Raw genomic sequence first — 25,736 nt, 5'->3', positions numbered from 1 at the left:
TACTGAAATTAGGTCCAGGGACTGGTCTGACTGGCCTCTTTAAATGAAAAGGGATTTTTTTAAGAATATTAGAGAGGGTTAAGATGGGGTTTTTCTCTTTCCTCTGGATCCACCAGCTGCTAGGCAGGCTGACTTAGAAAACATGTAATGAACTTTCAACCTCATCTATGTACCTGTTACAAATAAGGCTGTTTCGGCACCAATTCAGATAAATTATATCTTAGTTGGGCTCAAGTACAAGGTACTATTTTATTATTACAGAGAAAAAGGAAATATTTTAAGAAAATGTAATTGTTTGATTATAATGTCTGTGTGAGTCTGTGTGAGATGGCCCTCCCGTAATTCTGAGTTTTCTGGATAATGGGTCCCATATGTGGAGTAATGAGTAATGAAAGTTACTTGAATTAAAGTTATTAACATTTGATTGATATAGGCAAGCGCTGTAAAGGACTGGAGCAAAAGGTCACTGTTTTTAATCAACTGTCATCTATGTGAGACCTAAAGGATGTTATCAAATTGGCTTCAATAGGAAATGTTCCTCAAGCTTCCAAAGGTTTTTGTCCTTTTCAAACAAATGGTAAGAAGACTGGCAAAAAACAGTCAATGAAAAGACCTGCAGTGTATATAATTCTAAGAGCAACTAAATGTCATAGCATTGTATGTTTCTTTACAAGATTAATTTACTAATACATATTCTATACAATGTATATAATAAAGGCATGTGATAAAGGCATTCCCAAATAAAAAAAAAACATTGTTTTATGTGACTTTAAAGTGCCTAGCAACTAAATACAAAATGTTGTTTTAGCTCTGTAATTTCAGGCTGCTGCTGGTCCAAAGTACAAAATGTAGCCAAAGGACATTGATTGTAGGGGATGGGATCTCTTCTGTAGATAACTGAATTTGCACTGGTACTATTTCTTTAGGCTGAGGTGTGATGGAGCTAAAGGAGTGTATTTCCTGTTTGGTGATTGTATCTAGTCCCTCCTTTTTTTATAACTTTCTGTCTCATGGGGCCACATAATAATAATTTCAGATATTCAGTATCTAGTATAATGAAGTCTAAAGCCACTGGGCTTGCTCAGTTTTCTTGAAATTGTTTTAACAATCATCCAAATGACTTCTTTAGTTGAATCTTGACCTGGATGAATGAAAATCTTCATAGACTGGTCGCTCCACTGCTAACTGCTGAAACCGCTATAGGCTACTCTGAGATAATGGTTTTTTTGTATATTCTTTATTATGCAAAAGACATATCTTTTCAGTTTTGTTTAACATAATAGAAAAGGAAAACTCATATGACGTTTTACATTGGACAGGCTACCAATAACTCTCATTAAGGTGACCTGCTGTGTTGTTAATGATTTGGTTATTGTTCGTATATCCCTTTTTGAGATAATGTTTTAAGCACTGTGAGACTAAAAGAGGGTAAAATGCCCACATTATTTATTCACAATTCTACATGTAAATTATATTTTAAAACTTTGAAATACTGGTTGATGCTTCAGTCTAGTTCTAGGACCATAATAAAGACCAAGACCTAGATCCTAGAATGAAACATTAAACAGTACAATATTTAAATTTAAAAGAAACAAAAAGAGCACTCCCTACAAACAATCAACTGCCCCAGGTGCTGGCCAGAAGTTTATGTAAATGAAGAACAGAGTGCCACACACACAGGGACTTTAAAAAAGAACAAAAAATCTTTGTTAATCCAACGTTTCGAACACTATGGGGCACATTTACTTACTCACGAACGGGCCGAATGCGTCCGATTGCGTTTTTTTCGTAATGATCGGTATTTGGCAATTTTTTGGAAAATTGTCGCGACTTTTTCGTTGCCATTACGAATGTTGCGCAAAATCTGCCGATTTTTTCGTAGCATTACTACTTGCACGAAAAGTCGCGACTTTTTCGTAGCCTTCGCGCCGAGTACGAAAGATTCGGATTCATTCAAGCTTCAGTATGGTGACTTTCCTTGGGCCAGGTTGGAGCTGCAGGGTGCCATTGAGTCCTATGGGAGGCTTCCAAAATCATGCTAAGTCTGAAAGTTTCGCCCGCCGCTTACGAGCGCTCAATACGAAAAAGTCGCGACAAGATACGAGCGCATCGTAATGGCTACGAAAAACTTGCGTTTTTTCGCGCAAATCGTATTGGTAGCGAAAAAGACGCACCAATTTCCGAAAAGTCGTAAAGGCGCCGAAAAAAACGCAAAAAATACGAAAAAGTCGCAAAATGTTCGTTTTCCAATCAGAATTTTTCCAATTCGGATTCAGATTCGTGGGTTAGTAAATGTGCCCCTAAATGTGCTCTTCTTCAGGGACAAAGAAGAAGAACACATTTAGGGGGAGATTTACTAATCCACGAACGGTCCGAAGGCGTCCGAATGCGTTTTTTTTCATAATGATCAGTATTTTTGTGACTTTTTCATCACCGTCGCAACTTTTTCATATGTTCCGCGACTTTTATTATCGCCGGCGCGACTTTTTTGTCACTGCCGCAAAAAAATCGGATTGGTTTTTCCGCAGTTTACAATCGCTCCATAAGCAAAAATCGCGTCATCGCGCAAAATACGATAAAGTCACGACGGCGACGTAAAAATCACGACAAATATGAAAAATAGCGACGGCGACGAAAAAGTCGCAAAATTTTCGTTTCCAATACGATTTTTTACCTTTCGGGATTCGGATTCGTGGATTAGTAAATCTCCCCCTTAGTGTTCGAAACGTTGGATTAATTAAGATTTTTTGTTCTTTTTTAAACTCCCTGTGTGTGCAGCACTCTGTTCTTCATTTATATATATATATATATATATATAAAGAGAGAGAGCAGAAAACCAGAATTCCATAAGAGACTGCTGTTTTACTCTGTTGTTTCTTGTGGAAGACCTGCACTTTTTTCTTCACAGTACAATACCATCATATTTACCATTGCCTCTACCTCTGGATAAGTCCTATATAGTCTCCCAACATGAATTCCCAACCACAAAGAATAATGAAACTGCCTCTACCAACAAAGAAAATCTATCCAAACTCTGTTACCAGCAGATATACCTTTTCCCACCATGAGATATGTCTAACATCCCTGCTGCTGACCGTGAATCTGCAGTGTCACGATGATAAAGGATCAAAGCGTGCTGTCACCTAGCAGTTTTATTCCCCTGCTGAAATTACTAGACTGTCAATAATTTACTGTCAGGCCATCTTTTCCAAATGTACTTTTTTGTCAGAAAGTGTTCACCAGCAAAACATATTCAAATTTCACTGCTTCCTACTGACAGAAATCTTGCAAGACACCCCTGATTTCACCTAACCAATTTGAAAGAAAGCAATGTTAATCTATGGGCAACTTCACAAATCAATGCAATTGTTTTCTTTCTTATTTCAATCGTGGTGCCCAAAGAGAACAATACATTTTGATGTACTGGGTTTCAGAAGCAAAACTTAAATAGGAAATGGTATAAAAACAATGAACTGACAATGTAATATAGTTTCCCTTTCAGTATGAGTACAGCACTAGCTAGTGTCCTAAATCATATAGAAAATTAGGTTCCATCTTTTACCATAGTAACAGTGTAACAAGTCAGTAGTGAGTCTGACAAAGGTAAGACTCTTGCATTGTGAGAGCTTGTTATGGAATACTGAAAAATCAAACCCAGGGTCTTCATATTAACCCTTAATGCTTGCTCAGCAGCATGGACTGGATTTACAATGTGTGTATATTAGCAGGAAATTCAGAAATAACATTTATTGCTTATGCTTATTAAATTAGTTATCATCAGAATTTTATATTAAAATGGATTTTCTCAAATATCTACAACTTTTTGATTGACCTGTAGGGACCCATAGGGTAAAATGGCCCCTATGGCTTTAAATCCCTACAGGTTCAGTTCCCTTAGTTGCTGGGCAGAAGGGAATGTATCTAAGTAAGTTCATTAACATACATGTGTGCTATTGGTTAGAAGGTATGGTGACCTCTTCCTGTCTCACTTTGTGCTGGGAAAGGAGTGGCACCTTCCTGTTTGCTTCCACCTGAGGAACAGGGTGGATGTGTGCTGTGAGCCCAGGGCATGGGCCCAGTTGAAGTCGTGGAACATGGCCCCGTGAATGAGGCATTAGATAGTGGCAGGTGTATCTCCCTTTATAGTACACTCTAGGGGTGTAAGGTAGTTAGGGTTGAGCTAGAAGGAGCACTTCTGAGCTCCTACATAGGACTTGCAGTTTTGGAGGTATCTCTCCCAGGCCACATTGCCTGTAGTGTAGGGATCCAAGTGAATAGGGAATCAGGATAGAGAATTCCCTGAGGGATCTACTACGGGGTGTGGCAGAGGTGAAGTGAGATTCCTGCCAATCTGTCCGCAGGGGAGTGTCAGTCTGTATCACACTCTGCATGTGGTGTTGCCTGTACCACTGGCCTCTGAAGCTGTATTGTGAGTAACCCTGTGGATGTTAAATAAACACTTATTATTTTGTTGTTTGCAAGAACCTCTGGCGCCCTCTGTTTTTATTTTTCTGCATAGCAGCAAGAGAGTTATATTTGCACAACACCCTCACCTTCCTCTTCCACTTAGTGAAGGCCCATTCTGGTTAAGAGAGTCCAGTGTAACCCATGTTCTACTGGTACTAGTCTGGGCAAGCCTATTATCGCAGTTTTGCAGTATCTGTCAGTGGGCCTCTTTGCTAGCAAGAAGCATATAAAAATACCTTTAGACTGTAAGCTTGTGTGAGCAGTATAGCAAAATATAATAAGCATTATGGCAGATTATCGAAGACTGATTTAACACAGTTTCAGTCCATTTGCCATTTCCATCTACTTTGTTTTAGGAATTTTTATGTCTGCGGCTTCACCTTCTAGAATACGAGCAGCTGTTTCTGTGAATAGATTTATTAAGTAAAAACGATGACATGTGATCGAAGCCAGCCTGGCAGCAATGCCTACAAGAATATGCTTTCACTGAGAGATCATTTTTAGTCTGTTATTGATTAGCATAAGATGGATGCCTCTTAAAATAGTATTCTTTGGTGTATCATTGATCTTCATATAGCCTTACCATGTTTCCCCAAGTGTTCAGCTTATGATGCAGTGTGATAAATAAAAGAGCAGTGTTCTGTCACACATGGCTGTTTCTATTGTAAAATGGCAATATCTTCAAGTTCTTGTCACATATTTTAAATTGGGGATGTGCAGCCTCTGGTCCCCCAGCATTTATTGAATTGCAGCCCCATTAAACTCAGCTATCCATTGTTAACATCAATGTACTTTGGCAAATCTTGAATGAGGTTTTGCAGTTCAGACGTTAAAAAAAAAACGATATTTAGAATTCTACAATTACTCTCCCATTTTTGACATGGGCTCGTTCAGTTGGGTGTATGTAAAAAAGGTGAATAAATACTATCTGCCAAAATTGTAAATATAAATGTATTTGTTTTACACAGACATACCTGAAACATTTATTAACTCTGGGTAAATTTGCCCGTGGGCAGTAACCCATGGCAATCAACCACATTGTTGCATTCATTTTTCTACCTGCAACTATCTGAAAAAAGCCAGTTGATGATTGGTTGCTATGGGTTACTGCCCACGGGCAAATTTGCCCAGTGTTGATAAATGACTCCCAGAAAGTCATTCAAACCCTTACTTTATCTTGTTCCATTGTGAAGTGACTAAATCTGCTTTCCAGAAAATCTCAGCAACAACCACTACAAAAAGCAAAGGAACATCAAGTCCCAGAATATAGGCAGTAAGAGCAGCTATTGTGCAAAAAAGAATGGAATTTACATTAAAACCTGCAGGTGCCTGTTAACTGGTTTGAAACTACTGAGACAATCTAAGTATAAGTCTGGTTTCTATGGGTTTTAGACATGGAACAATCAGTTTGTTTTCAGACCGTATAACATTGCCCCCTAAGTATATGAGCTGAAGTTGTACTGTATGTGAAGCTTAGGTTAAGAAAAATGCATTTAGTGTTTTATTATACTGTTTGCCACATCAACTGTAACCCACTGTCTTTTTATTTATTTATGTATGTTCTTAGTAGAATCCTGCTTTTCTTCAACAAAGACTGGGCATCTTTAAACCAGAAGAGTAGATGGTGCACATTTATGGAAATACTGCTAAGAATATTTTACACTGAGCTAAAAAAATATACAGTAGCTTGGGGACACACATTCCCCAACAGGACAATGATTCCAAACCCAAGGACAAACAACCACCAGGGTAGCACAAGAGCAAAAATTTTAATGTCCTACAATGTCCCGGTCAAACCCTGATCTCAGTCTAGCTGAGAATCTATGGACCTCTATAAGATGCACGAGCACCTCTGGAATAACCTTAACAGCCTGTAATGAACCTGCCTGGGCTTAAAGCGTACTTCAGTGATTTATTTTCTATTTTTTTCTGCCATAACAGAACATTTTCATTATTATTTAGTCAAAATTGTCCAGACGTCTAAATATCTTTGCAGGGCAGTGCAAGTATGTAGAGCAATAGGAGGGTAAAGCTACACTTGAAAGTCTGCATTTTGTTCTGTGTCCTTTCTATTAAGCATGACTGACAAAGGGTTAACAACAAACCACAGGAGACTGGGAAATCTTTTGAGGGTTTTGGACACCAGTCAGAATGGCCACTTTTTTTTAACTGTAAGGACCCCAAAGAATTGGGCCCCTCCAGGATTAGTTCCCCTTTAGACAGGCACCATGAGGGTGGCCTTATGAGATTTGGACACCTAAAGGTGGTCCTGGGTGTTTATGTGTGAAAAGGGAGTTTCCCTGCAAGTTAACAGCCACCACTAGATGTCGCTGTGCTAAAAGTATAAAAGGGAATGACTCCCAGTTTCAGCAGGTCTTCGTCCTGGGACTGCTTCTTGTAAAGAAGAGTATAACAGGCTTGTGTTCTAGTACAGGAGGTACTGTAACAGGTCACTCTAGAAGTGACAGGCAGGCTAGAGAGAACGGGCAGTGATAGCCCCAACAGGAGAAAGAGGGGTTAAGACCCCCCAGCACTCATGGCTGGAGTTAAGGGCCTGTAGTGTGTAGTAAGAGGAGCCAAGTCAGCACCTGGGAGTGTTCCCAGTGAAGGGGCCCTACGCGTGGACCGGGGTGAGTTCCTAGGTGGAAGCATCCGGCGGGAGTACCGGGGGTAGCCCAAAGAGAGAGTGTGTGACTTGAGCCGTCTGTGTGACATCCTCTGAATGTTCTGCCTGCATCAATAAACAAGTTCATCTGGTTCACCATTTTAACCAGTGTCTTGATGGTTCATATACTGAGGATCCTCAACTGCCTGGTAAGCAGCTACCCCAAGGGAGGGGCAAGGTACCGGGAGTTGTTGGGAGTCCGGGTCCAAGGAGGACATCACCGAGTTTCCCAGGGAGGAGACATATAGTTCTACCTATACCTACCCTGGGTGGAGGCACGCCATTCATTTATATTAAACCTGTCCCCCATAATAAGCGGGGGCTCGGGGCTCCTGTAGCGCCACACGCAGGTGATTGCGTGTTAAAAGTACAACCTTAGCCAAAATAGGGTTACATAACCTTCTCAACACAGTGTTTTTCTGCTTTTACTTTTGTAATGGATGGTGTTTGGCATGTTTGCCTGTCAGGGTGGCTAAAAGGTGTAGTTTAATATCAGCCTGAGGTTGCAGATTGTAGATCCCTAATGTATATTTACATTCTGCATTTCTAGCTTGTTGGATTGGCACTGTCATTGCAGACAGCAGGGTGTTAATCACTCTCACCAGCAAGATATTGCTTTATTATAATTAGCATTTGGACACAAGCACCCTAGTTTTCTGCATTCCTATTACAGGCAGTACTTACAAGAACTCTAATTTGCCTGCCATTTCCATAGTGAATAGATTCACATAAACTACAGCTTTACTGTTCTGTGAGATGTGCCAAGGCATTTCTCATCTAAATTACCTCACAAATAGTCATATTCATGGTGGACGTAATACCCTTTTGCCAAGGCACAGTGGAAAGCAAGTCCTTAAAGTCATTAATGCTGTAACAATGAATATCATTTATCTTTCAAATATCATGTATCTTTTCAAATATATATATATATACTGTATACATATACATTGTAGAAGAATATTTTTACCCTGAGGTTTTACATGCACAACACCTATTTATATCTTTGACAGTTCTCAAGGTTTATTGAATTAGAGAATTACCTTAGACATGATTAATTCAATTAGACATTTTAAATGGACTTAATGAAAATCCATAATCTATTACTTGCATTTTACCCTTGGTAGCAAGGTGATGGATGTATAATTCTTTCTTGCAGCTCCCAACAAAAACCGTAAAATGATGTCCTTTAAAGGAGAACTAAAGCTTAACTTGAGAAATGTGCTAGAAATGTTGTACTTTATGTTTTGGGCAACCACAGCCCTTTAGCAGGGAAGATCTGTGAAGATTTCTGCCGATTCCCTGCATATGCTCTGTGCTGCTGTTAGTTACTGAGTTTTAGATTAATAAATAATACAGATTATTAGTGCCTGGCAACTCATTTTCTGCTTGATAATTTGCTGCAAACCCTAAGTTAAGCTTCTCAAATACTGCTCAGAGCCCACTGAGCATGTGAATGTACAGATTCCAGTATGGAGACCCCCTGTTAAACTTGAAAGGCCTGAATTATTATTACTATAGAGATGCTGAATCTTAAGGCTGGTTACATAGTTACATAGGGTTGAAAAAAACCCATCAAGTCCATCAAGTTCAACCCTTCCAAGTAAACCCAGCACACACAGGATTGTTCGATAAGTTCAGTATATAAAATATGGCATTTCTAACCATATTCATTTTTAAAGTTTAGTTCTCCTTTAATGCATGTTTAAATTCATCAGAGATACAAACATTTAATAAACATCTACTCATGTACAAATACCAAAAGTGACAAAATATTGTACAGCCTGCTCATTTATTCATTTTAATTCTGCACTTCTGGAGGTGGAGCTCTTGTTTCCGAGGACCCCTAAGCCATCATGTTCTTGCCTTTTTCAACTGATTTTTTGTCTCCTGTAGACTTGCCTATTACTATTAGAATGTAATTTGGTTCAGTGACAAATTTGCTACTAATGGCATAATGATCTGGTCTTCGGGGAGTGCCAGTGTAAACCTATACACTTCAGGCAATTCATATTTCATCCCAGGCTATCTAACTCTTTCTACCCCAATTATTACACAAATTTGTATTACTATCTTTTCAATTGTAATTTGCAATATGTAGATTCAGTAGGGTTTGTGCTGCAGAAGGTTGTAAAATGTATGTTATTTGCTATTAATAACATGGTAGACTATTGCAGAAAAAAACCCTTTGTGGCTCTAAAACAGACAATGACCAGCTAGATGGGCTGACACACAGGATGGGCCTTCGCTATGTGGAAGGATCATGGGGGAAGAAGTGCAGCTACAACTTATGCTGTGTGCTAAATATTAAAGAAAGGACTCCAGAAAGGTCTTGCAGCAAACCAAGACAAATGATCCACAGGGTTATGCAATAAAATGCAGATGTAGAGGAGCAATGGATTGGCAGGTTCAAAGCAGAGCAAGCAATGTACAGATGCACCACTGTCGAGAGTAGTTGGTAAGCAATTGTTGATTTTTAGGGTATCTAACTTTAGTGGTCTAGATACAATACAGCAGATGTGGATCAAGGAGAAAGCGATGCCTAATTCTCTTGTCACAACTATGTCCCTAAGGCAGCAGATCCTGTAAAGGAGAATACTTCTGGCTATCTGTCCTGGTTGGAGCCAGAAAGCTGCTCTTGCTAAATAAAGCTGACTATCTCACTTTGCTTGAAAGTGCTATGAAAGAACTAACCTGCTCTTACTATTTATCGTTCATGGGGTCCCTGCTCCCCGACTTCACTTCAGGTACTGGTCCCTCTGGGAAACACTGCTTCTTGTTGATCCCAGGCTCAGTGGTACAGCCACCAAAGAGGAAAATCCACTCTCTGTGCTATATTACAGTATACAGGAAGTGGTTATAAGCCTTATGGGTCAATGATACAGAACATGCTAATAGCAAAATAGATACATGGGCATCTGCCCAGAAACAGTGACATAAGGAAGTGTATGCATTTAAAACTATAGGAACAATATAGGTCCCTAGAAAACAGAAAAGAGAAATGGGTTTGAAAGATTTGGAGGCTGGGTGCTACTAGAGCTGGAAAACCTTGATGTGTTTTTATTATGCCCATCATAATCCATTTCTGCAGTGATCTTACTGGAATATCTGAGGTTAATTCCATGCTCATTTTCTATTTTGTGCAGTGATGTTACTAGCATGCCCACAGTTGTAATATTGGATGATGTGATGTTGGAATGTCAGGGGTTAATGTGTTCATAATTTGTATTCTATTTTGATCTTATTGACATGTATGGGGTTAATGTACCTATAATCATTCTGCAAAGATCTTAATGGTATTAGCATTAAAAAAAAAACCACCACTATCTGACTGTCTTCAGACTTATATACCAGCAGCAATTGTAGTGTCATATGGCCTTGGTTGCCCAATGGCTATTACCTTTGCTAGTTAGCAGTTTAAATGGTCTAAAATTGCATTTATCTTGAAAATAAAAGACAAAAAAGTGAAAATTGCAAAAAATGGTTAGAAGAGCATTCTGAAACAATTTGACATTAAGTAATTAAATTAATATCTGTACTTCGTGTTTCTGCCCTTAGTTTCTACTTTTACATTATGTTGTCTTCAGGGTTAGCATATCCTTTAATGGCACAAATATCATTGTTATGTAATGATGTCACAAATTGCTTTATGATATTATAATGCAGCATACATCATAATGGATTCAAAATAGTGCAAATGCCATTGTGACACTATAATTGCACACACACACACATATATATATATATCTGATATAATACAGCAAAATATCATTGTGAATTAATCGCAGCACAAAAAGCATTTTAATTTTATGTCTTTAGTATTTGCTATTCTCTTTATTAAAATAAAAAGACTGCACAGGTTTTGTCTGGAAAGGAAAATATACATGTGTCTGTGTTTTAAGATGCTTTTTTCATTTATAATGTCTGTACTTGTAGACCTCCCTATCCAGGAAATTAGCCTAAAAATCGAATCTTGCCATAACTAAGGTTGTCAATTTCAGGCTAAAAGTTCAGGGTTATAATCAATGCCAAAAAAGCTATTTGGTATTGACTAGGTCTTGTGTTCTCTTCTTCTGACCTGTCTACATGGCCTGAAATAAACTATAAAATATATTTTATATATATATATATTGAAAATACAAAAATGGAAGTATTAGTGATAACTGAAGAGCTATTGCAGAAATGTCTAATTTCAGGTTCAGAACAGCAGTTTCACATTACCAATTTATATGTTAAGGGCTAATATTAGTTCATAATTTTATCCACTGCCAAAATTTGTAGTGTCTTCTACTGTACAGCGCTGCATACATAAGTTGGCTTAATAAATAAAAATAAACATTCATACATACATACATAATTCTTAAGGACTACATGAGAGGCAACCTGAGCAGTGGCTTGCAGATGAAATGTAAGTAAAAATTGCACCAGATACGCTGGCTACAAACTTGTTTATGTCAGGCAGGTTGTTTAATTACAATAAAGGGTAAAATAAAATTTTTAGAAATTTTGTTTACTCTTATTTCTAGAAACAGCGTATTGTTTTGCACGTACCCAATTACTTGAATATTAATATATCAGCTTCCAAGAACAAAATAATCCACTGTCAGTTATTTTAATATATCACAAAAGGCAGGTTACAGGACAATTATTTATGTTTTTTGAATATTTGAATATATTTCAATAACAAATGATTTCTGGAAGCTACATGACATGGAGAGATATTTCCCTCTTGTGGTTATGGAATGTATTACATCAGCATTAAGGGCCAAACGGTAAAACTGAATATGAGAAGTGTGTAGTTATATTATCCATCAGATTTAATGGTATAATGAATATTATGTCTGCTGAGGTTGTACAATTTTTTTGTAACCAGATAATTACCACCTCTTATAATTCAATTTAATTTTTATACTGATGCTTTAATAGAGTTGAGTTACCTTGTGTCACATTAAATGTTCAGATTTCATATATTTTGTATTTTAAATGTTTAATGACTTTACTCTGCCTCCGCAGAAGTTCTATACATGTGCCAGATGGCCATACTGCAACTACAACCCTAAAAAATAGTCTGTCAGAGAAAGCTAGGACTTACAGTTTAATGATAACTGTGGTATATTCCCCCGATACATGCAATAATAGTATGTTCCCTTTTCTGTCAAATGTTCCTGTATACTCATCTAAATGTGTTTTTTTCCTCATCCCCCTAATTCTTTCCATTCTTATCTACCTTACTGTACCACCATTGCCCTCTATTTTCTATTCTAACATCTTTAATAACCTTATCTTTTATCTCCTTTTCCCTCTTCTAATTTTATATTTCTAGTCCTTTTCCATTCTCCATTTAAACTTTCTCTCTCCAACACTTTCTTTTTTCCCACTTCAATCAGCTGTTTTTTTACTCTTAACAGGTAAGGCAGTGAGACCCGAGGAATGATAGGCCACACACTAATATAAGGAGGGGCAGACAAGGGCTCATTCGGTTGATCAAAAAAGTTAAAAGCTGAGATCCTTGGACACTGCTCTGTGTGTCAACAATCAAGGCAATTTAAGAAGCACAGTAGCAGGATGATGCAAATACTAACTTAGAGCAAAAAGTGCCAGAGTTTGTTTTCATTCCACCCACCTACCCACTAATTTAACTTTATTGTGTCATAAATTATTTTGTTGATTCTCTGTATGCCTGCTTGTTTCATAAACATCTCAGGACAATATGGCCATTTTTTGTTCTGTTTCCTATATACAGGTACCTTCCTTCAGTGAATTGACATACACTGTTGTGTATGTTCCAACCACACCCTCCAATAGATTTATATTGTGTCCAATAATATTTAGCCCTCTGTGGGATTTACCATATTTTCTCATTTGCAATTGCAAAGCTACATCTAAGGTTTATAACTTTGTAGGCTTTTACATGGTGAAGCCCCTCAAGTATCTATTGCAAAATGCAGCAAGTTACTTGGGTTACCGTTTTTTCCTCTGTGCTTGAAACGGTATATTTATGTTTTGGACATGATACTTTCAATCCCTTCACTGTGCACCTCTGATTTTGAATTACAAAATGGTGATAGCTACATCAAAAGAGCCCTTCCCCTGAGGCTTAATGCTCATTTTTTATCTTTATTAATGCATAAGTAGTTACTGGAAACCATACATCTTTCATGCTATCCTGTTAATATGATCTTGTACTCTTTTCTAGGAACTTTTATTACATCACCATGCTGAGAGACCCTGTGTCCCGCTACCTGAGTGAATGGAAGCACGTCCAGAGGGGAGCAACGTGGAAAGCCTCGCTTCATGTATGTGATGGAAGAAGCCCAACTCCGGATGAACTACCTACATGCTATGTTGGAGATGACTGGTCTGGGGTCACACTGCAGGAGTTTATGGACTGTAGCTATAATCTTGCAAACAACCGCCAAGTCCGGATGCTTGCAGACCTCAGCCTTGTGGGATGTTACAACTTGACATTTATGAATGAAAGCGAAAGAAATCACATTCTTCTACAGAGCGCAAAGAACAATCTTAAAAATATGGCATTTTATGGCTTGACTGAATTTCAGAGGAAAACTCAATATCTCTTTGAAAGAACATTTAATCTGAAGTTTATTTCACCTTTCACTCAGTTTAATAGTACAAGGGCCTCAAATGTGGATATAGATGAAAGGTCTCGGGAGCGCATAAAAGAGTTGAACTACTTAGATGTGCAGTTGTATGAATATGCGAAAGACCTTTTTTTACAACGCTTTCAGTACACCAGGCAACAAGAGCATCAGAGGAAGCGAGAGAAGAGGAAGGAAGAGAGGCGACTTTTAAGGGAGCATAAAGCCCTGCCGTGGCACAAGGAGGAAAAACCATCTGATGCAGCTACTACTGAAGACTATAATAGTCAGGTGGCAAGATGGTGACATTTCTGAAAATGCCTTCAGAAATCATATGGGGGACATGAACATGAATTTGCAATTGGCATTTTTAAAAACAATCTTTTACATTTTGCTTTCAGTGGCAAGGAATTCTATAAATAAAGCAATTTAATTGTACTACAAACAAATACAATCTCAGATTTACACAGACAGCACACATTTGCTCTCGAAAAGGACAAACCTTGAAAATGTTTTGACTATAAAATAGTGTGGCATTTTTTCCTTGGGGTAGTAACATATAGATTATCCTTTCAAGCGTTTAAAGTCGCCCAGTTTTGTGACATGATCAGTCGTATCATCCTCGATAATATTGTTTATATGGCAGGCACAGAACTTCTTTATCTGACAAGAACTTTTCCTTTTTTTAATAGTTTAAAATTGTGTTATTTTCTAAAATGTATATAAAATTGTGAAAATGTGATGAAACTGAAATTCTGAATTTTTATGTTTAAAGTGACACTGACACATTACAATCAATATTCCAGACTGATCAGGGGTGGTGTAGGAAACACAGTGTCAGGGATGGTATAAGAAAAACCCAATATCTATCCCACTATACAGTATTTGCACCAAAATACAAAAGGAGAAGACTTGATTACTTACCCAGCCTGACAACTTTGTTAGCTGCTAGTTTTAATCAGCGTCCTCCTCCCTTCTCAGCAAAAGGAATTCCAGCAATTTGTTGTAGTTTAACAAAATCATATATACTAAATATATCATTTGTGCTTCATTGCTCATTAGAAGTCATAAAAGACACAAGGTACATACTGTTTTGATTTCTTATGACCCATGTGATATGAATTTTATTTAACACATTATGCATCAGAAATAAGATCAGTTGTAAACAGTTGATTTGGGAAGCCTAAATGCAGCCTTTAATGTGCAGTATAAAGGATGGAGCAGATCACTACATAACTACAATTAGCTATATTTTAGAATGGAAAATAATTTTCTTTTGCTGCCATATTTACACGCACAGAGGGCTGTTATTTAACCATTAGACACACATGCTTGGGTATACAGTAGGTACTTATGGCTGTCAGAGTCACTTTAATGGTAAGGTTGCTCCTGTTTTCCTATTCTTTTTTCACTATTCACTCACTCTTATCTCGTCATTCACTCATTCTTTTTATTTTTTTAATGTTTAGAAGCAAAACAATAAAATGATGAATTCATTAAATATAATTTAAACTACTCTGTTAATGCAGTGATTTTATTTGGGTGATGTATTGTGTATTTAAACTGAATATTGTGTTCTTATGCTAAGACAATGGCTTTAGATGGAATATGTGCTGACTACATGGTTGTGGCAAGGTGATAAAGCTGCACTGCCATACAAATGTAGGGCAAACTGACACTTGATTAAATTATTATATTTTCCAACGTTTGCTTCTATACACATATATCTTCACAAAGAACATATGTGGATTGTACCATCACTGTCTGTATTAGCAGGACAGAAATACAGGTATACTGCTCCTTAGTTAATTCCTTATATATAATTATATATTCTGGTTTAGTTTACATACATGGTACTGATGACTATTAACACTCAAGTTTGGTGACACTTTTACTTATAACTGATATAAATTGAATGGACAAAGTGCAATTTGTTAAGACACATTTCATTTAGTTCACTATGACTTGTGGTCCAATTGTCCACATTTGCAGATATACCCCCCATGACAGTTTTTTTCATATGGACACAATAAGGCCACGAGGTACCCTAGGAGAAGCTTATATACTGTATGTATTAGGATTATTTTATTTTTATACAATAGTATTTGAAGTGTACAATACATCTGTTATTATGCTCATTTATTCTGTATAATTTCCTCCTTCATAATAAATTAATTCCTTGGTCCTAGTGGGACTGCAGTGCCATTTGGCCCCGATTAAAGGAGAAGCAATATGTTTGCCTATCAGATGCTAACTCAGCCTCAGCTTGAGGAGTTGGTTGATATTGCCCATAGCCCCAGGTCAGGTTGTGCCCCTGGATTGTGCCAAGCATACCTTTAGGCACTTGGTGATAGTCAGTGCCATTCTGTTACTTTCAGATGCTATGAGGCAAAATCCAATAGAGAGGAAGAAGGACTACAGTAGATTGACTGCAGTGAATTTATTCAGGGTATTGGTTACACAACATGTTTTGGGTCGATGCCCTTTATCAAGTGTACAACGAACATAGACTATGCAGGAGCACATAGCATTTTTTCCCCCGAGCAGGCTTTCTTAAATAATAAAAAGTTTGTCAGCTTTTAGGTAGTTTGAGCAATCATAAATGTGCCCCCTAATTTTAAAAAAACAACATCAATTAGTATAATTTTCCTTGAAAAACATTTTTCTATCAATGTATACTAACAATGAAGGTCTTTATAAAAATATACTGCGTTAAAGTGGACCTGTCACCCAGACATAAAAAGCTGTATTATAAAAGCCCTTTTCAAATTAAACATGAAACCCCAAATCTTTTTTTTTATTATCACATTCATACCCATTATAAAAGCATTTAAAAATCCCAGCTGTCAATCATAAATTGCCTGCCCCACCTCTATGCCTTAGGCATAGGGGTGGGGCAGAGAGTTACTTTCACTTTCAATTCAGAACTTCATAGATGTTGCTGCACTCCTCACATTCCCCCTCCCTCCTCACCATGTAATTTTGTAACCAGTGCATAGACATGGGCATAAGGTCCCCCCATAATGACACAGAAACAAGATATTGGCTGGATGCAATGCCTGCTTTGATAACAGTGTCCACAAAATGGTGCCTGCCTACTTGCTACAATTGTGAATTCCAAGGCTGAAGAAAATAAGATTAAAATAATTGATATAGTGTAAGTATAGTTTATTTTGCTTGACAAACACGATAGAGAACAATTTGGAATTATTTCTTAAGGTGACAGGTCCCCTTTAAGTAGCTTACAGTATATTTAAGGCCCTGTTGCATTTAAATAAACATTTTTTTTGTGCCAATGGGCAATCCTAAATTGCCAATTGCACAGTGCACACAAACAAACCAAGGAAACACATACATGCTAGGTCACATCAGCCAATTAATGGACAAAGTTCTGTGTTTTACTCTGACATTTCTTCCTGTTACAGTTAGAGCTGCATTATTTTCTGTCAGGTGATCTCTGGGGGAGAGAAATGGTGGCTCAAGGTAAAAGGGCAATATTACTGATATTCTAGTTTGATAAGATTCTTTAATAGGCCACTAAATACGATATATAAATATTCATTCTGGGGGTATAGTTTCCCTTTATTTTTATGGGCTGTTTCAGACTTTTTGCTGAAGGTGAACATCTCCTTTAAATTAAAGGCATCTACTGATGTTATTTGCCATCTTGATACAACTGGTTTATGGGTTCATTTAACACATTCCATGTTTACAAAAGCTACATTAAATTCAAGCAAAGGAAATGCTATTTGCATTGTGCATACTTTTCCCTTAACAAATTTTATTACATTTATTACCTTTCCCAATTGACTGAATTTCTGCCTACATCATGGTCATCGCTGGTATATTATATTCATCTACTGTGAAAGGGGCTGTGCTATGTATTTAGATAAGGAAACTGTATGCAATGAGAGTTAGTTATACAACATTACATCAAATACAATACAGAATTACACAATAAAGAACACAGTAAAGAGCAGCCCTCATCGCATTTTATCTGATACTCTGCAGTTCACGATCAGTTTATACAAATGAATATGAATCCTTTGTGTATCAGCCCATTCTGAAGGTGGCCATACACACTACAATTATGATTTTTTCCACAACCATCGAAGGAAAGATCGTTCCTCCACTCTATTAACGTTAAGAGCTGAATCATCAGATATGCAGGTAAAAACAAAGAATTCTTACCCCTCTCTGACAATTCAGCATTAACCTTTATGTTCAGGCACCTTCAAGGGCGCCCAAATTAAAATTTTCAGACCTGCATGATTGACATGACAACCAATATCCAAAGCTTTTACCAATATCAGTTGCCTATGGCTACTTTAACTCACCACTTTCCCAGAATATACTTCTTTCATAGAATATCCTTCTGAAGGGAGCCTTTTGCCCTATGTTAACCTTCAAGGCTGCACTTGTGTCTTATCATGGCCTGTGGGGCATACCTCCCAGCATTTGAAATTCATACTGGATTCACCCCCTGTTGAGTGAGGTGAGAGGTATAGGACAGAATTGCTAAGAGGGCCTGGGTACAAAGCTGCAGCTTCATACCTGTAGGACAATGCCTACTCTATAACACGACTGAGGAATCTTATAAGTTCCATTATATAGTAAGACACTGGGGGAAGCGCAAAATCCTCTCATAATGTGTCATAATGTATTTGTAATTAGGACAACTTAAATCTAAAACCTGGGGTATGCTTACCTAATTTTGTACCTGGTTCTACCACAAATATAACCTTTGCAATAGCAGTTAATCATTGTATTGTAATTTGCTTGCACAAAATGCTCACAACTTTTTTGAAACTCTGGGCATCACTTTATGAACTCAGCCGGGAACAAATGAATACAAATATGTGACACCGGTGCCCTCTGCTGTTCTCCATTGCCATAACAAGCTGCAAACTTGGAAAAGAATATGTCAAATTTACCTATGATGTACAATGAATTTTAAACTCAAAATGATCTAATGGAAGATCCATACATAATATATCTCATCCTACAAAGCAGATACCACGAGCTATTATAAATAATGCAACAGAACACTGAAACCAATTTAAAACTGCCATAGGAGATAAATGTCCTGAATATTTAATAACAGTATGTAGATTGGAGCATTTAAAAGGTAAATGACATTAAAATATAACTTGTTCATATATGAAAGGGAAGAGACACTAACAACTGCAGGAAAAATTCCTAAATCCACGTCTCCTTAAAAACAAAGTGTGGGATTTTTTCAAATGTTTTGCATCAATTTTTAGCTTCTGCTGCTGTTTTACAGATTGGGCTAGGATTAGTGCCTTACCCAGGGCAATGCTGTTAAAAAAGGCTTATTTAAATCTGCTGCCACAACACCTCTTCTCAACAATTGTTACATAATGGGGTTTTTTTTAATCTAAGGTAGGGGATTTATCCTTAGTCCCTTACTCTTTCAGACCCTCCCCTGAATGTCCCAGCTTGCAGCTAACATGGATCCCTCTGTATAGTTACAGGCAGCCCAGAATTTCCATTGACATATTGAGGTGGAAAACAGAAGCAGGTCAGGAACAGAGAGTGCTGTTAGGCTATTGGGTGTATGGCAGTGTGCTGCTGTTTGTATATCTGAGGGAGAGAGACAGTATGGGACAGTATGTCAGTCTCTAAGGGTAAATGCACAATGTGATGTTTATATATCACTGTGTGGAGGAGTTGTACAGTGTTATATAGAGTTACAGTGGAGGCTTTAGCCTGTGAGTACATTTCTAGCTGTTTAGCAGGAAAATGTCACCAAATTTAGAAGTATCAGAGATTTCCTGACATAAATAATATAAATAATAAAGACCAATTGCACATTGGTCTTTCTACCCTGGAGTCCCTGAGGTGGGCATTGAGTGTTTTCTGTGCTCATAGGGCAGGGTGGAGTTGCATCTTCCCGGTGGTTTCCAGACTGGCTTTAGGCTGCAGAATCCTAAGCAGGGTTTCTGGGAAACCCCTGGAGAAAAGGAAAGACAGTCCAGGTTTTCTCAGGATCAGTATGAGGACCAGCATTCCTCCAGCTTCCAAATGAAGCACACTGGCCCGAGCAGCCAAAAAATTATTGCTCTGTGAGGCTACAATTTTATTGTTACTTTGTATTACTTATTTTTCTATTTAGGCCCAACTCTATTCATATTCTTCTGTTTTTTTCAAACCACTGCCTGGTTGCTAGGTTAAACTGGACACTAGCAACCAGATAGCTGCTGAAATTACAGTATGAGAACAGCCACTTCTTCCCAAAACATATTCACGAAAGCTAAGAAGTGAAGTTTAAAAGGGTGGTTTTCAGTGTAACTTTCACCTTGTTATAGAAAGGCCTGTTCTTAGCTATTTTTATTTTTTTTATAGTTTGTGAATTAATTACCTTCCTCTTCTAACTCTTTCAAGGCTTTAAATGGGGGTTGCTGGTGTCAGCCTTTAATTTTATTGTTATTGCTACTTTTTATTACTCATCTTTCTATTTAGGCCCTCCTCTATTTATATTCCTGCCACTTTTTCAAACTACTGTCTGGTTGCTAGGTTAAACTGGACCCTAGCACCCAGATACCTACTAAAAATGTCAAACGGAATAGATGCAAAACAAAAAGCAACATGATTTAAAAACTGCAACTAATAAAACATGAAGACCAATTGCAAATTGTCTCAGAATAGCAAGTAAAAAAAGTAAAAAGTAAAAGTAAATTTGAAGGTGAACAACCACTTTAAATATGTGGGGCTCTAAATGCTATGATAGACTTCTCTAAGAAGGTACTAGTTGAAAGCGCAACAAGAAATCTTTCATGTTCCCTCACTTCAAACATTCAAGCAGATTTTGGGTACATATCATTAAATGCATATGGGTGGGTCACCAGAAGTTTTTAATTTGGTCCATATCTCTATGAATGTAGCTTTTTTCCCTTCAGCCTGGGTTTAGCTCCAAGGTATTTATGAAAGTGCTGTTGGGAAAGGTGGCTTTCCTGAAGTCCAAAGAGACTGCAATCATTGCAGCGCTTGACAACCAGTTGACCAAAGTGGAAATAGTCCACTTCAAGCAAATATTTCAAATGTATTTTCATTTATGTCTGTAGGAATAATACAGTACCTTGTAGTTGATGGTATATGAGCTGCAGTGACAACACAATCCATTTGGGTTTGCCAGACACAGAGCAGTGAAGTGAAAGAGTTTGGAGCCAGCGCTTAGAGGAGAGATTTTGGATATTGTGAATTGTCGGAGAGGAGAGTGTAGGCGATTTTGTGCAGCAATATAATGAGAGTCAGATTTCAGGAGAGGAGAGTTTGGAGGCAGATTTCAGGAGAGGAGAGTTTGGAGGCAGATTTCAGGAGAGGAGAGTTTGGAGGCAGATTTCAGGAGAGGAGAGTTTGGAGGCAGATTTCAGGAGAGGAGAGTTTGGAGGCAGATTTCAGGAGAGGAGAGTTTAGAGGCAGATTTCAGGAGAGGAGAGTTTGGAGGCAGATTTCAGGAGAGGAGAGTTTGGAGGAAGATTTCAGGAGAGGAGAGTTTGGAGGCAGATTTCAGGAGAGGAGAGTTGGAGGCAGATTTCAGGAGAGGAGAGTTTGGAGGCAGATTTCAGGAGAGGAGAGTTTGGAGGAAGATTTCAGGAGAGGAGAGTTTGGAGGAAGATTTCAGGAGAGGAGAGTTTGGAGGCAGATTTCAGGAAAGGAAAGTTTGGAGGCAGATTTCAGGAGAGGAGAGTTTGGAGGCAGATTTCAGGAGAGGAGAGTTTGGAGGCAGATTTCAGGAGAGGAGAGTTTGGAGGCAGATTTCAGGAGAGGAGAATTTGGAGGCAGATTTCAGGAGAGGAGAGTTTGGAGGCAGATTTCAGGAGAGAAGAGTTGGAGGCAGATTTCAGGAGAGGAGAGTTTAGAGGCAGATTTCAGGAGAGGAGAGTTTAGAGGCAGATTTCAGGAGAGGAGAGTTTCGAGGCAGATTTCAGGAGAGGAGAGTTTGGAGGCAGATTTCAGGAGAGGAGAGTTTGGAGGAAGATTTCAGGAGAGGAGAGTTTGGAGGAAGATTTCAGGAGAGGAGAGTTTGGAGGAAGATTTCAGGAGAGGAGAGTTTGGAGGAAGATTTCAGAAAAAGGAAAGTTTGGAGGCAGATTTCAGGAGAGGAGAGTTTGGAGGCAGATTTCAGAAGAGGAGAGTTTGGAGGCAGATTTCAGGAGAGGAAAGTTTGGAGGCAGATTTCAGGAGAGAAGAGTTGGAGGCAGATTTCAGGAGAGGAGAGTTTAGAGGCAGATTTCAGGAGAGGAGAGTTTGAAGGCAGATTTCAGGAGAGGAGAGTTTAGAGGCAGATTTCAGGAGAGGAGAGTTTGGAGGCAGATTTCAGGAGAGGAGAGTTTGGAGGAAGATTTCAGGAGAGGAGAGTTTGGAGGCAGATTTCAGGAGAGGAGAGTTGGAGGCAGATTTCAGGAGAGGAGAGTTTGGAGGCAGATTTCAGGAGAGGAGAGTTTGGAGGCAGATTTCAGGAGAGGAGAGTTTGGAGGAAGATTTCAGGAGAGGAGAGTTTGGAGGCAGATTTCAGGAAAGGAAAGTTTGGAGGCAGATTTCAGGAGAGGAGAGTTTGGAGGCAGATTTCAGAGAGGAAAGTTTGGAGGCAGATTTCAGGAGAGGAGAGTTTGGAGGCAGATTTCAGGAGAGGAGAGTTTGGAGGCAGATTTCAGGAGAGGAGAATTTGGAGGCAGATTTCAGGAGAGGAGAGTTTGGAGGCAGATTTCAGGAGAGAAGAGTTGGAGGCAGATTTCAGGAGAGGAGAGTTTAGAGGCAGATTTCAGGAGAGGAGAGTTTAGAGGCAGATTTCAGGAGAGGAGAGTTTAGAGGCAGATTTCAGGAGAGGAGAGTTTGGAGGCAGATTTCAGAAAAGGAAAGTTTGGAGGCAGATTTCAGGAGAGGAGAGTTTGGAGGCAGATTTCAGAAGAGGAGAGTTTGGAGGCAGATTTCAGGAGAGGAAAGTTTGGAGGCAGATTTCAGGAGAGGAGAGTTTGGAGGAAGATTTCAGGAGAGGAGAGTTTAGAGGCAGATTTCAGGAGAGGAGAGTTTAGAGGCAGATTTCAGGAGAGGAGAGTTTGGAGGCAGATTTCAGGAGAGGAGAGTTTGGAGGCAGATTTCAGGAGAGGAGAGTTTAGAGGCAGATTTCAGGAGAGGAGAGTTTAGAGGCAGATTTCAGGAGAGGAGAGTTTGGAGGCAGATTTCAGAAAAAGGAAAGTTTGGAGGCAGATTTCAGGAGAGGAGAGTTTGGAGGCAGATTTCAGAAGAGGAGAGTTTGGAGGCAGATTTCAGGAGAGGAAAGTTTGGAGGCAGATTTCAGGAGAGGAGAGTTTGGAGGAAGATTTCAGGAGAGGAGAGTTTAGAGGCAGATTTCAGGAGAGGAGAGTTTAGAGGCAGATTTCAGGAGAGGAGAGTTTGGAGGCAGATTTCAGGAGAGGAGAGTTTGGAGGCAGATTTCAGGAGAGGAGAGTTTAGAGGCAGATTTCAGGAGAGGAGAGTTTGGAGGCAGATTTCAGGAGAGGAGAGTTTAGAGGCAGATTTCAGGAGAGGAGAGTTTGGAGGCAGATTTCAGGAGAGGAGAGTTTGGAGGCAGATTTCAGGAGAGGAGAGTTTGGAGGCAGATTTCAGGAGAGGAGAGTTTAGAGGCAGATTTCAGGAGAGGAGAGTTTGGAGGCAGATTTCAGGAGAGGAGAGTTTAGAGGCAGATTTCAGGAGAGGAGAGTTTGGAGGAAGATTTCAGGAGAGGAGAGTTTTAAAAAGGCTTTAAAAGAGAAACAAGCCTGTAAAAAGCTATTCTATTGCCTTTTTAATTGAATTGCCATTATTATTCATGTGCAGAAAGTTCTTCAATGTACTGATGCTATATACCCATAATTATGTTAGTTTATTTTATTTACTGTACACATTGTCTTTACTCCCATCTTTTCTCTGTTCTTAGGTGATGCTGGCTTCTTTTCCGGGCAAGGAGAAACCTGTGGCAGTTAAGATCTTGCCAAAACATAACAACAAGAAGGACGATGCCATCTTAAAAGAAGCCCACATACTGAAGCTAGCATCCAAAAGTGCTTTCATTTGTAGATCACTTGCAGCTTTTCAAACTCAGGTACGCTCTTATAAAAGGAATGTTTTCAAAATTGGTGTAGTTCTATATTATCCTATATCCTTGGATTTCCATATTTGAAGGTGATGTGCAATTTTAAGAGTGAGCTCAAAGCTTTATTTACAAATACCATAGGCCTAAGTGCAAGGATTTTTCTGTCCATCCAGTTACTTTAAGCAGCAGACCTGTATTTGAAAAATACTAAAAAAAGCAACATATTTTGTCTTCAATCCCTCAACTTTGTATTAAGTGCTATTTTCAACAACCCTATTTTGCTAAAAAGCCATCCAACTCCTTCTTGAATGTGCCAGTATCTGCCAGTACAACTGATTTAGGTGGAGAATTCCACAACTTTGTTCACTGTAATAATCTGCCAAATTTTACAGTGTTGACATTGAAATTATTAGCAGCTGAGGTCTGTCAAGTCCATAGCACAACGCAAAGCAAAAGTTGTGGGGAGGAGGGGTATGGGATCTGCATATAAGAACAAAGGTGCTGGGAGTTGTACACAAGTGTAAAGGAACTACAATAGAAATTGGTCAGATTTCAGGATTGAAGGAGAACTGTAGGCAATAAAACAAATTATAATGCTGGGGTGGGGTAGCTGATGATAGGATTATGCATAAGAGTAAAGGAGCTGGGAGTTGTACATGGCAATCATAGTAATAGCAGGACATCTGCTCAGAAGTTGAGTAGGAAAAAGAGGGAGTATCTGATCCAGTGGTTGTGCAGGAGAGTTATAATTTATTTCACTGCTTTCCCGATATTTTACCATAAAGGAAAGGCTATTAGAAGTCACAAAAGTCTTATGTACATTATACACACCCCACTTCCAGAAACTGTAATAGGTGCTCTTCCCATTGGGGTTGATATTACATTCTCCTACTGTCTTGTCTTTGTAACCAACTTCAAGCTTTCATCATACTGGAATATGTCAGCGGCGGCACTCTTATGGCACAGATACGGCGGCAAGGAAACCTGACTCGAAACAGAGTACTGTAAGTGTCTTGAAAGTGCTCGTTATAGAGGGGTTGCTAATGTGTGCAGGTAGACATGAAAAGTAGATGCTGTTAACAAGGTAGGAAAGAGATGTAATTTAAGGAGATTTTGCCCCCATGGGTAGGTCAAAACTGGAGACTTATAAATTGAAAAAGTCACTGTTGATATGAAAGCAATAATTGGCTTTGTGTAAAAGGTATAGGCAAGTTTACCTTTAAGTTAGCATTGAGCATGTTATAGAATGTCTCATTCTTAGCAAATTTTCAGTTGGTTTTAATTTTTGTAACACTGCCTTGAATCAAAACTCCAAATTTACCCATATGCATTTAAACAAAAATTATACTTTCATATTTAAAGCAGGGCAGAGCCCATTGCTTTGTATAAATCTGTACAGAGTCACAAAATCCCAAGAAATCCCTCAGTAGCTTAAGGGGAATAGGAAAGTTATAAGTAAAAAAGGAAAAATGTATAGAATTAAATGAATAGAAGAAAACAGAGCTAATGTTAAAAAGGCAAATTATAGTGTTTGTTGTGTCACAAAGTTGCCTGGAGTATCTAAAAAGAGTTTCAGAAATATGTCCTTAAGTTTAGGATTAAATCTGTAAAGATTTTGATGAACTTGAACATAATTTCAACAAAATTTTGTTTTATTTTTAAGGTTCTACACTGCGGAGATTATAGTCGGCCTACAATATTGCATATTCATTATAATGTGTAAGCAAACATCATCAATGATGTTGCCCATAGATCTTTGCTTTTGTCTTGTAACTTGTAGCTGACCGTTCAAATCAAATTGCAGAATAATTGCTATGGGCAGCATCACCGGTGATGTTGGCTTAGACACCGTAATAAATATGTCCTTTAATGTAATTTGTGTCATTGTTATTTCATTCCGGAAACTCCTATT

At 38.5% G+C, this 25,736-nt stretch overlaps 1 protein-coding gene across 1 annotated transcript in view; it reads left to right on the top strand.

The window, feature by feature from the left end:
* hs6st3 (heparan sulfate 6-O-sulfotransferase 3) overlaps positions 1–15,429 on the top strand; it is a 255,356-nt gene extending 239,927 nt beyond the window's left edge. The window contains exon 2 of the mRNA XM_002935644.5: positions 13,326–15,429. Coding sequence (XP_002935690.1) covers positions 13,326–14,034 — 709 coding nt within the window. The 3' untranslated portion in view covers positions 14,035–15,429. The remainder of the gene's footprint in view (positions 1–13,325) is intronic.
* Positions 15,430–25,736: the final 10,307 nt, after the last annotated feature.

This window comes from Xenopus tropicalis, chromosome 2 (genome assembly GCF_000004195.4).
Source record: "Xenopus tropicalis strain Nigerian chromosome 2, UCB_Xtro_10.0, whole genome shotgun sequence".
In the NCBI taxonomy this organism is placed as follows: Eukaryota; Metazoa; Chordata; class Amphibia; order Anura; family Pipidae; genus Xenopus; species Xenopus tropicalis.
The sequence above is the reverse complement of the archived record's forward strand: the minus strand, read 5'-3'. Positions and strand labels throughout refer to the sequence as shown.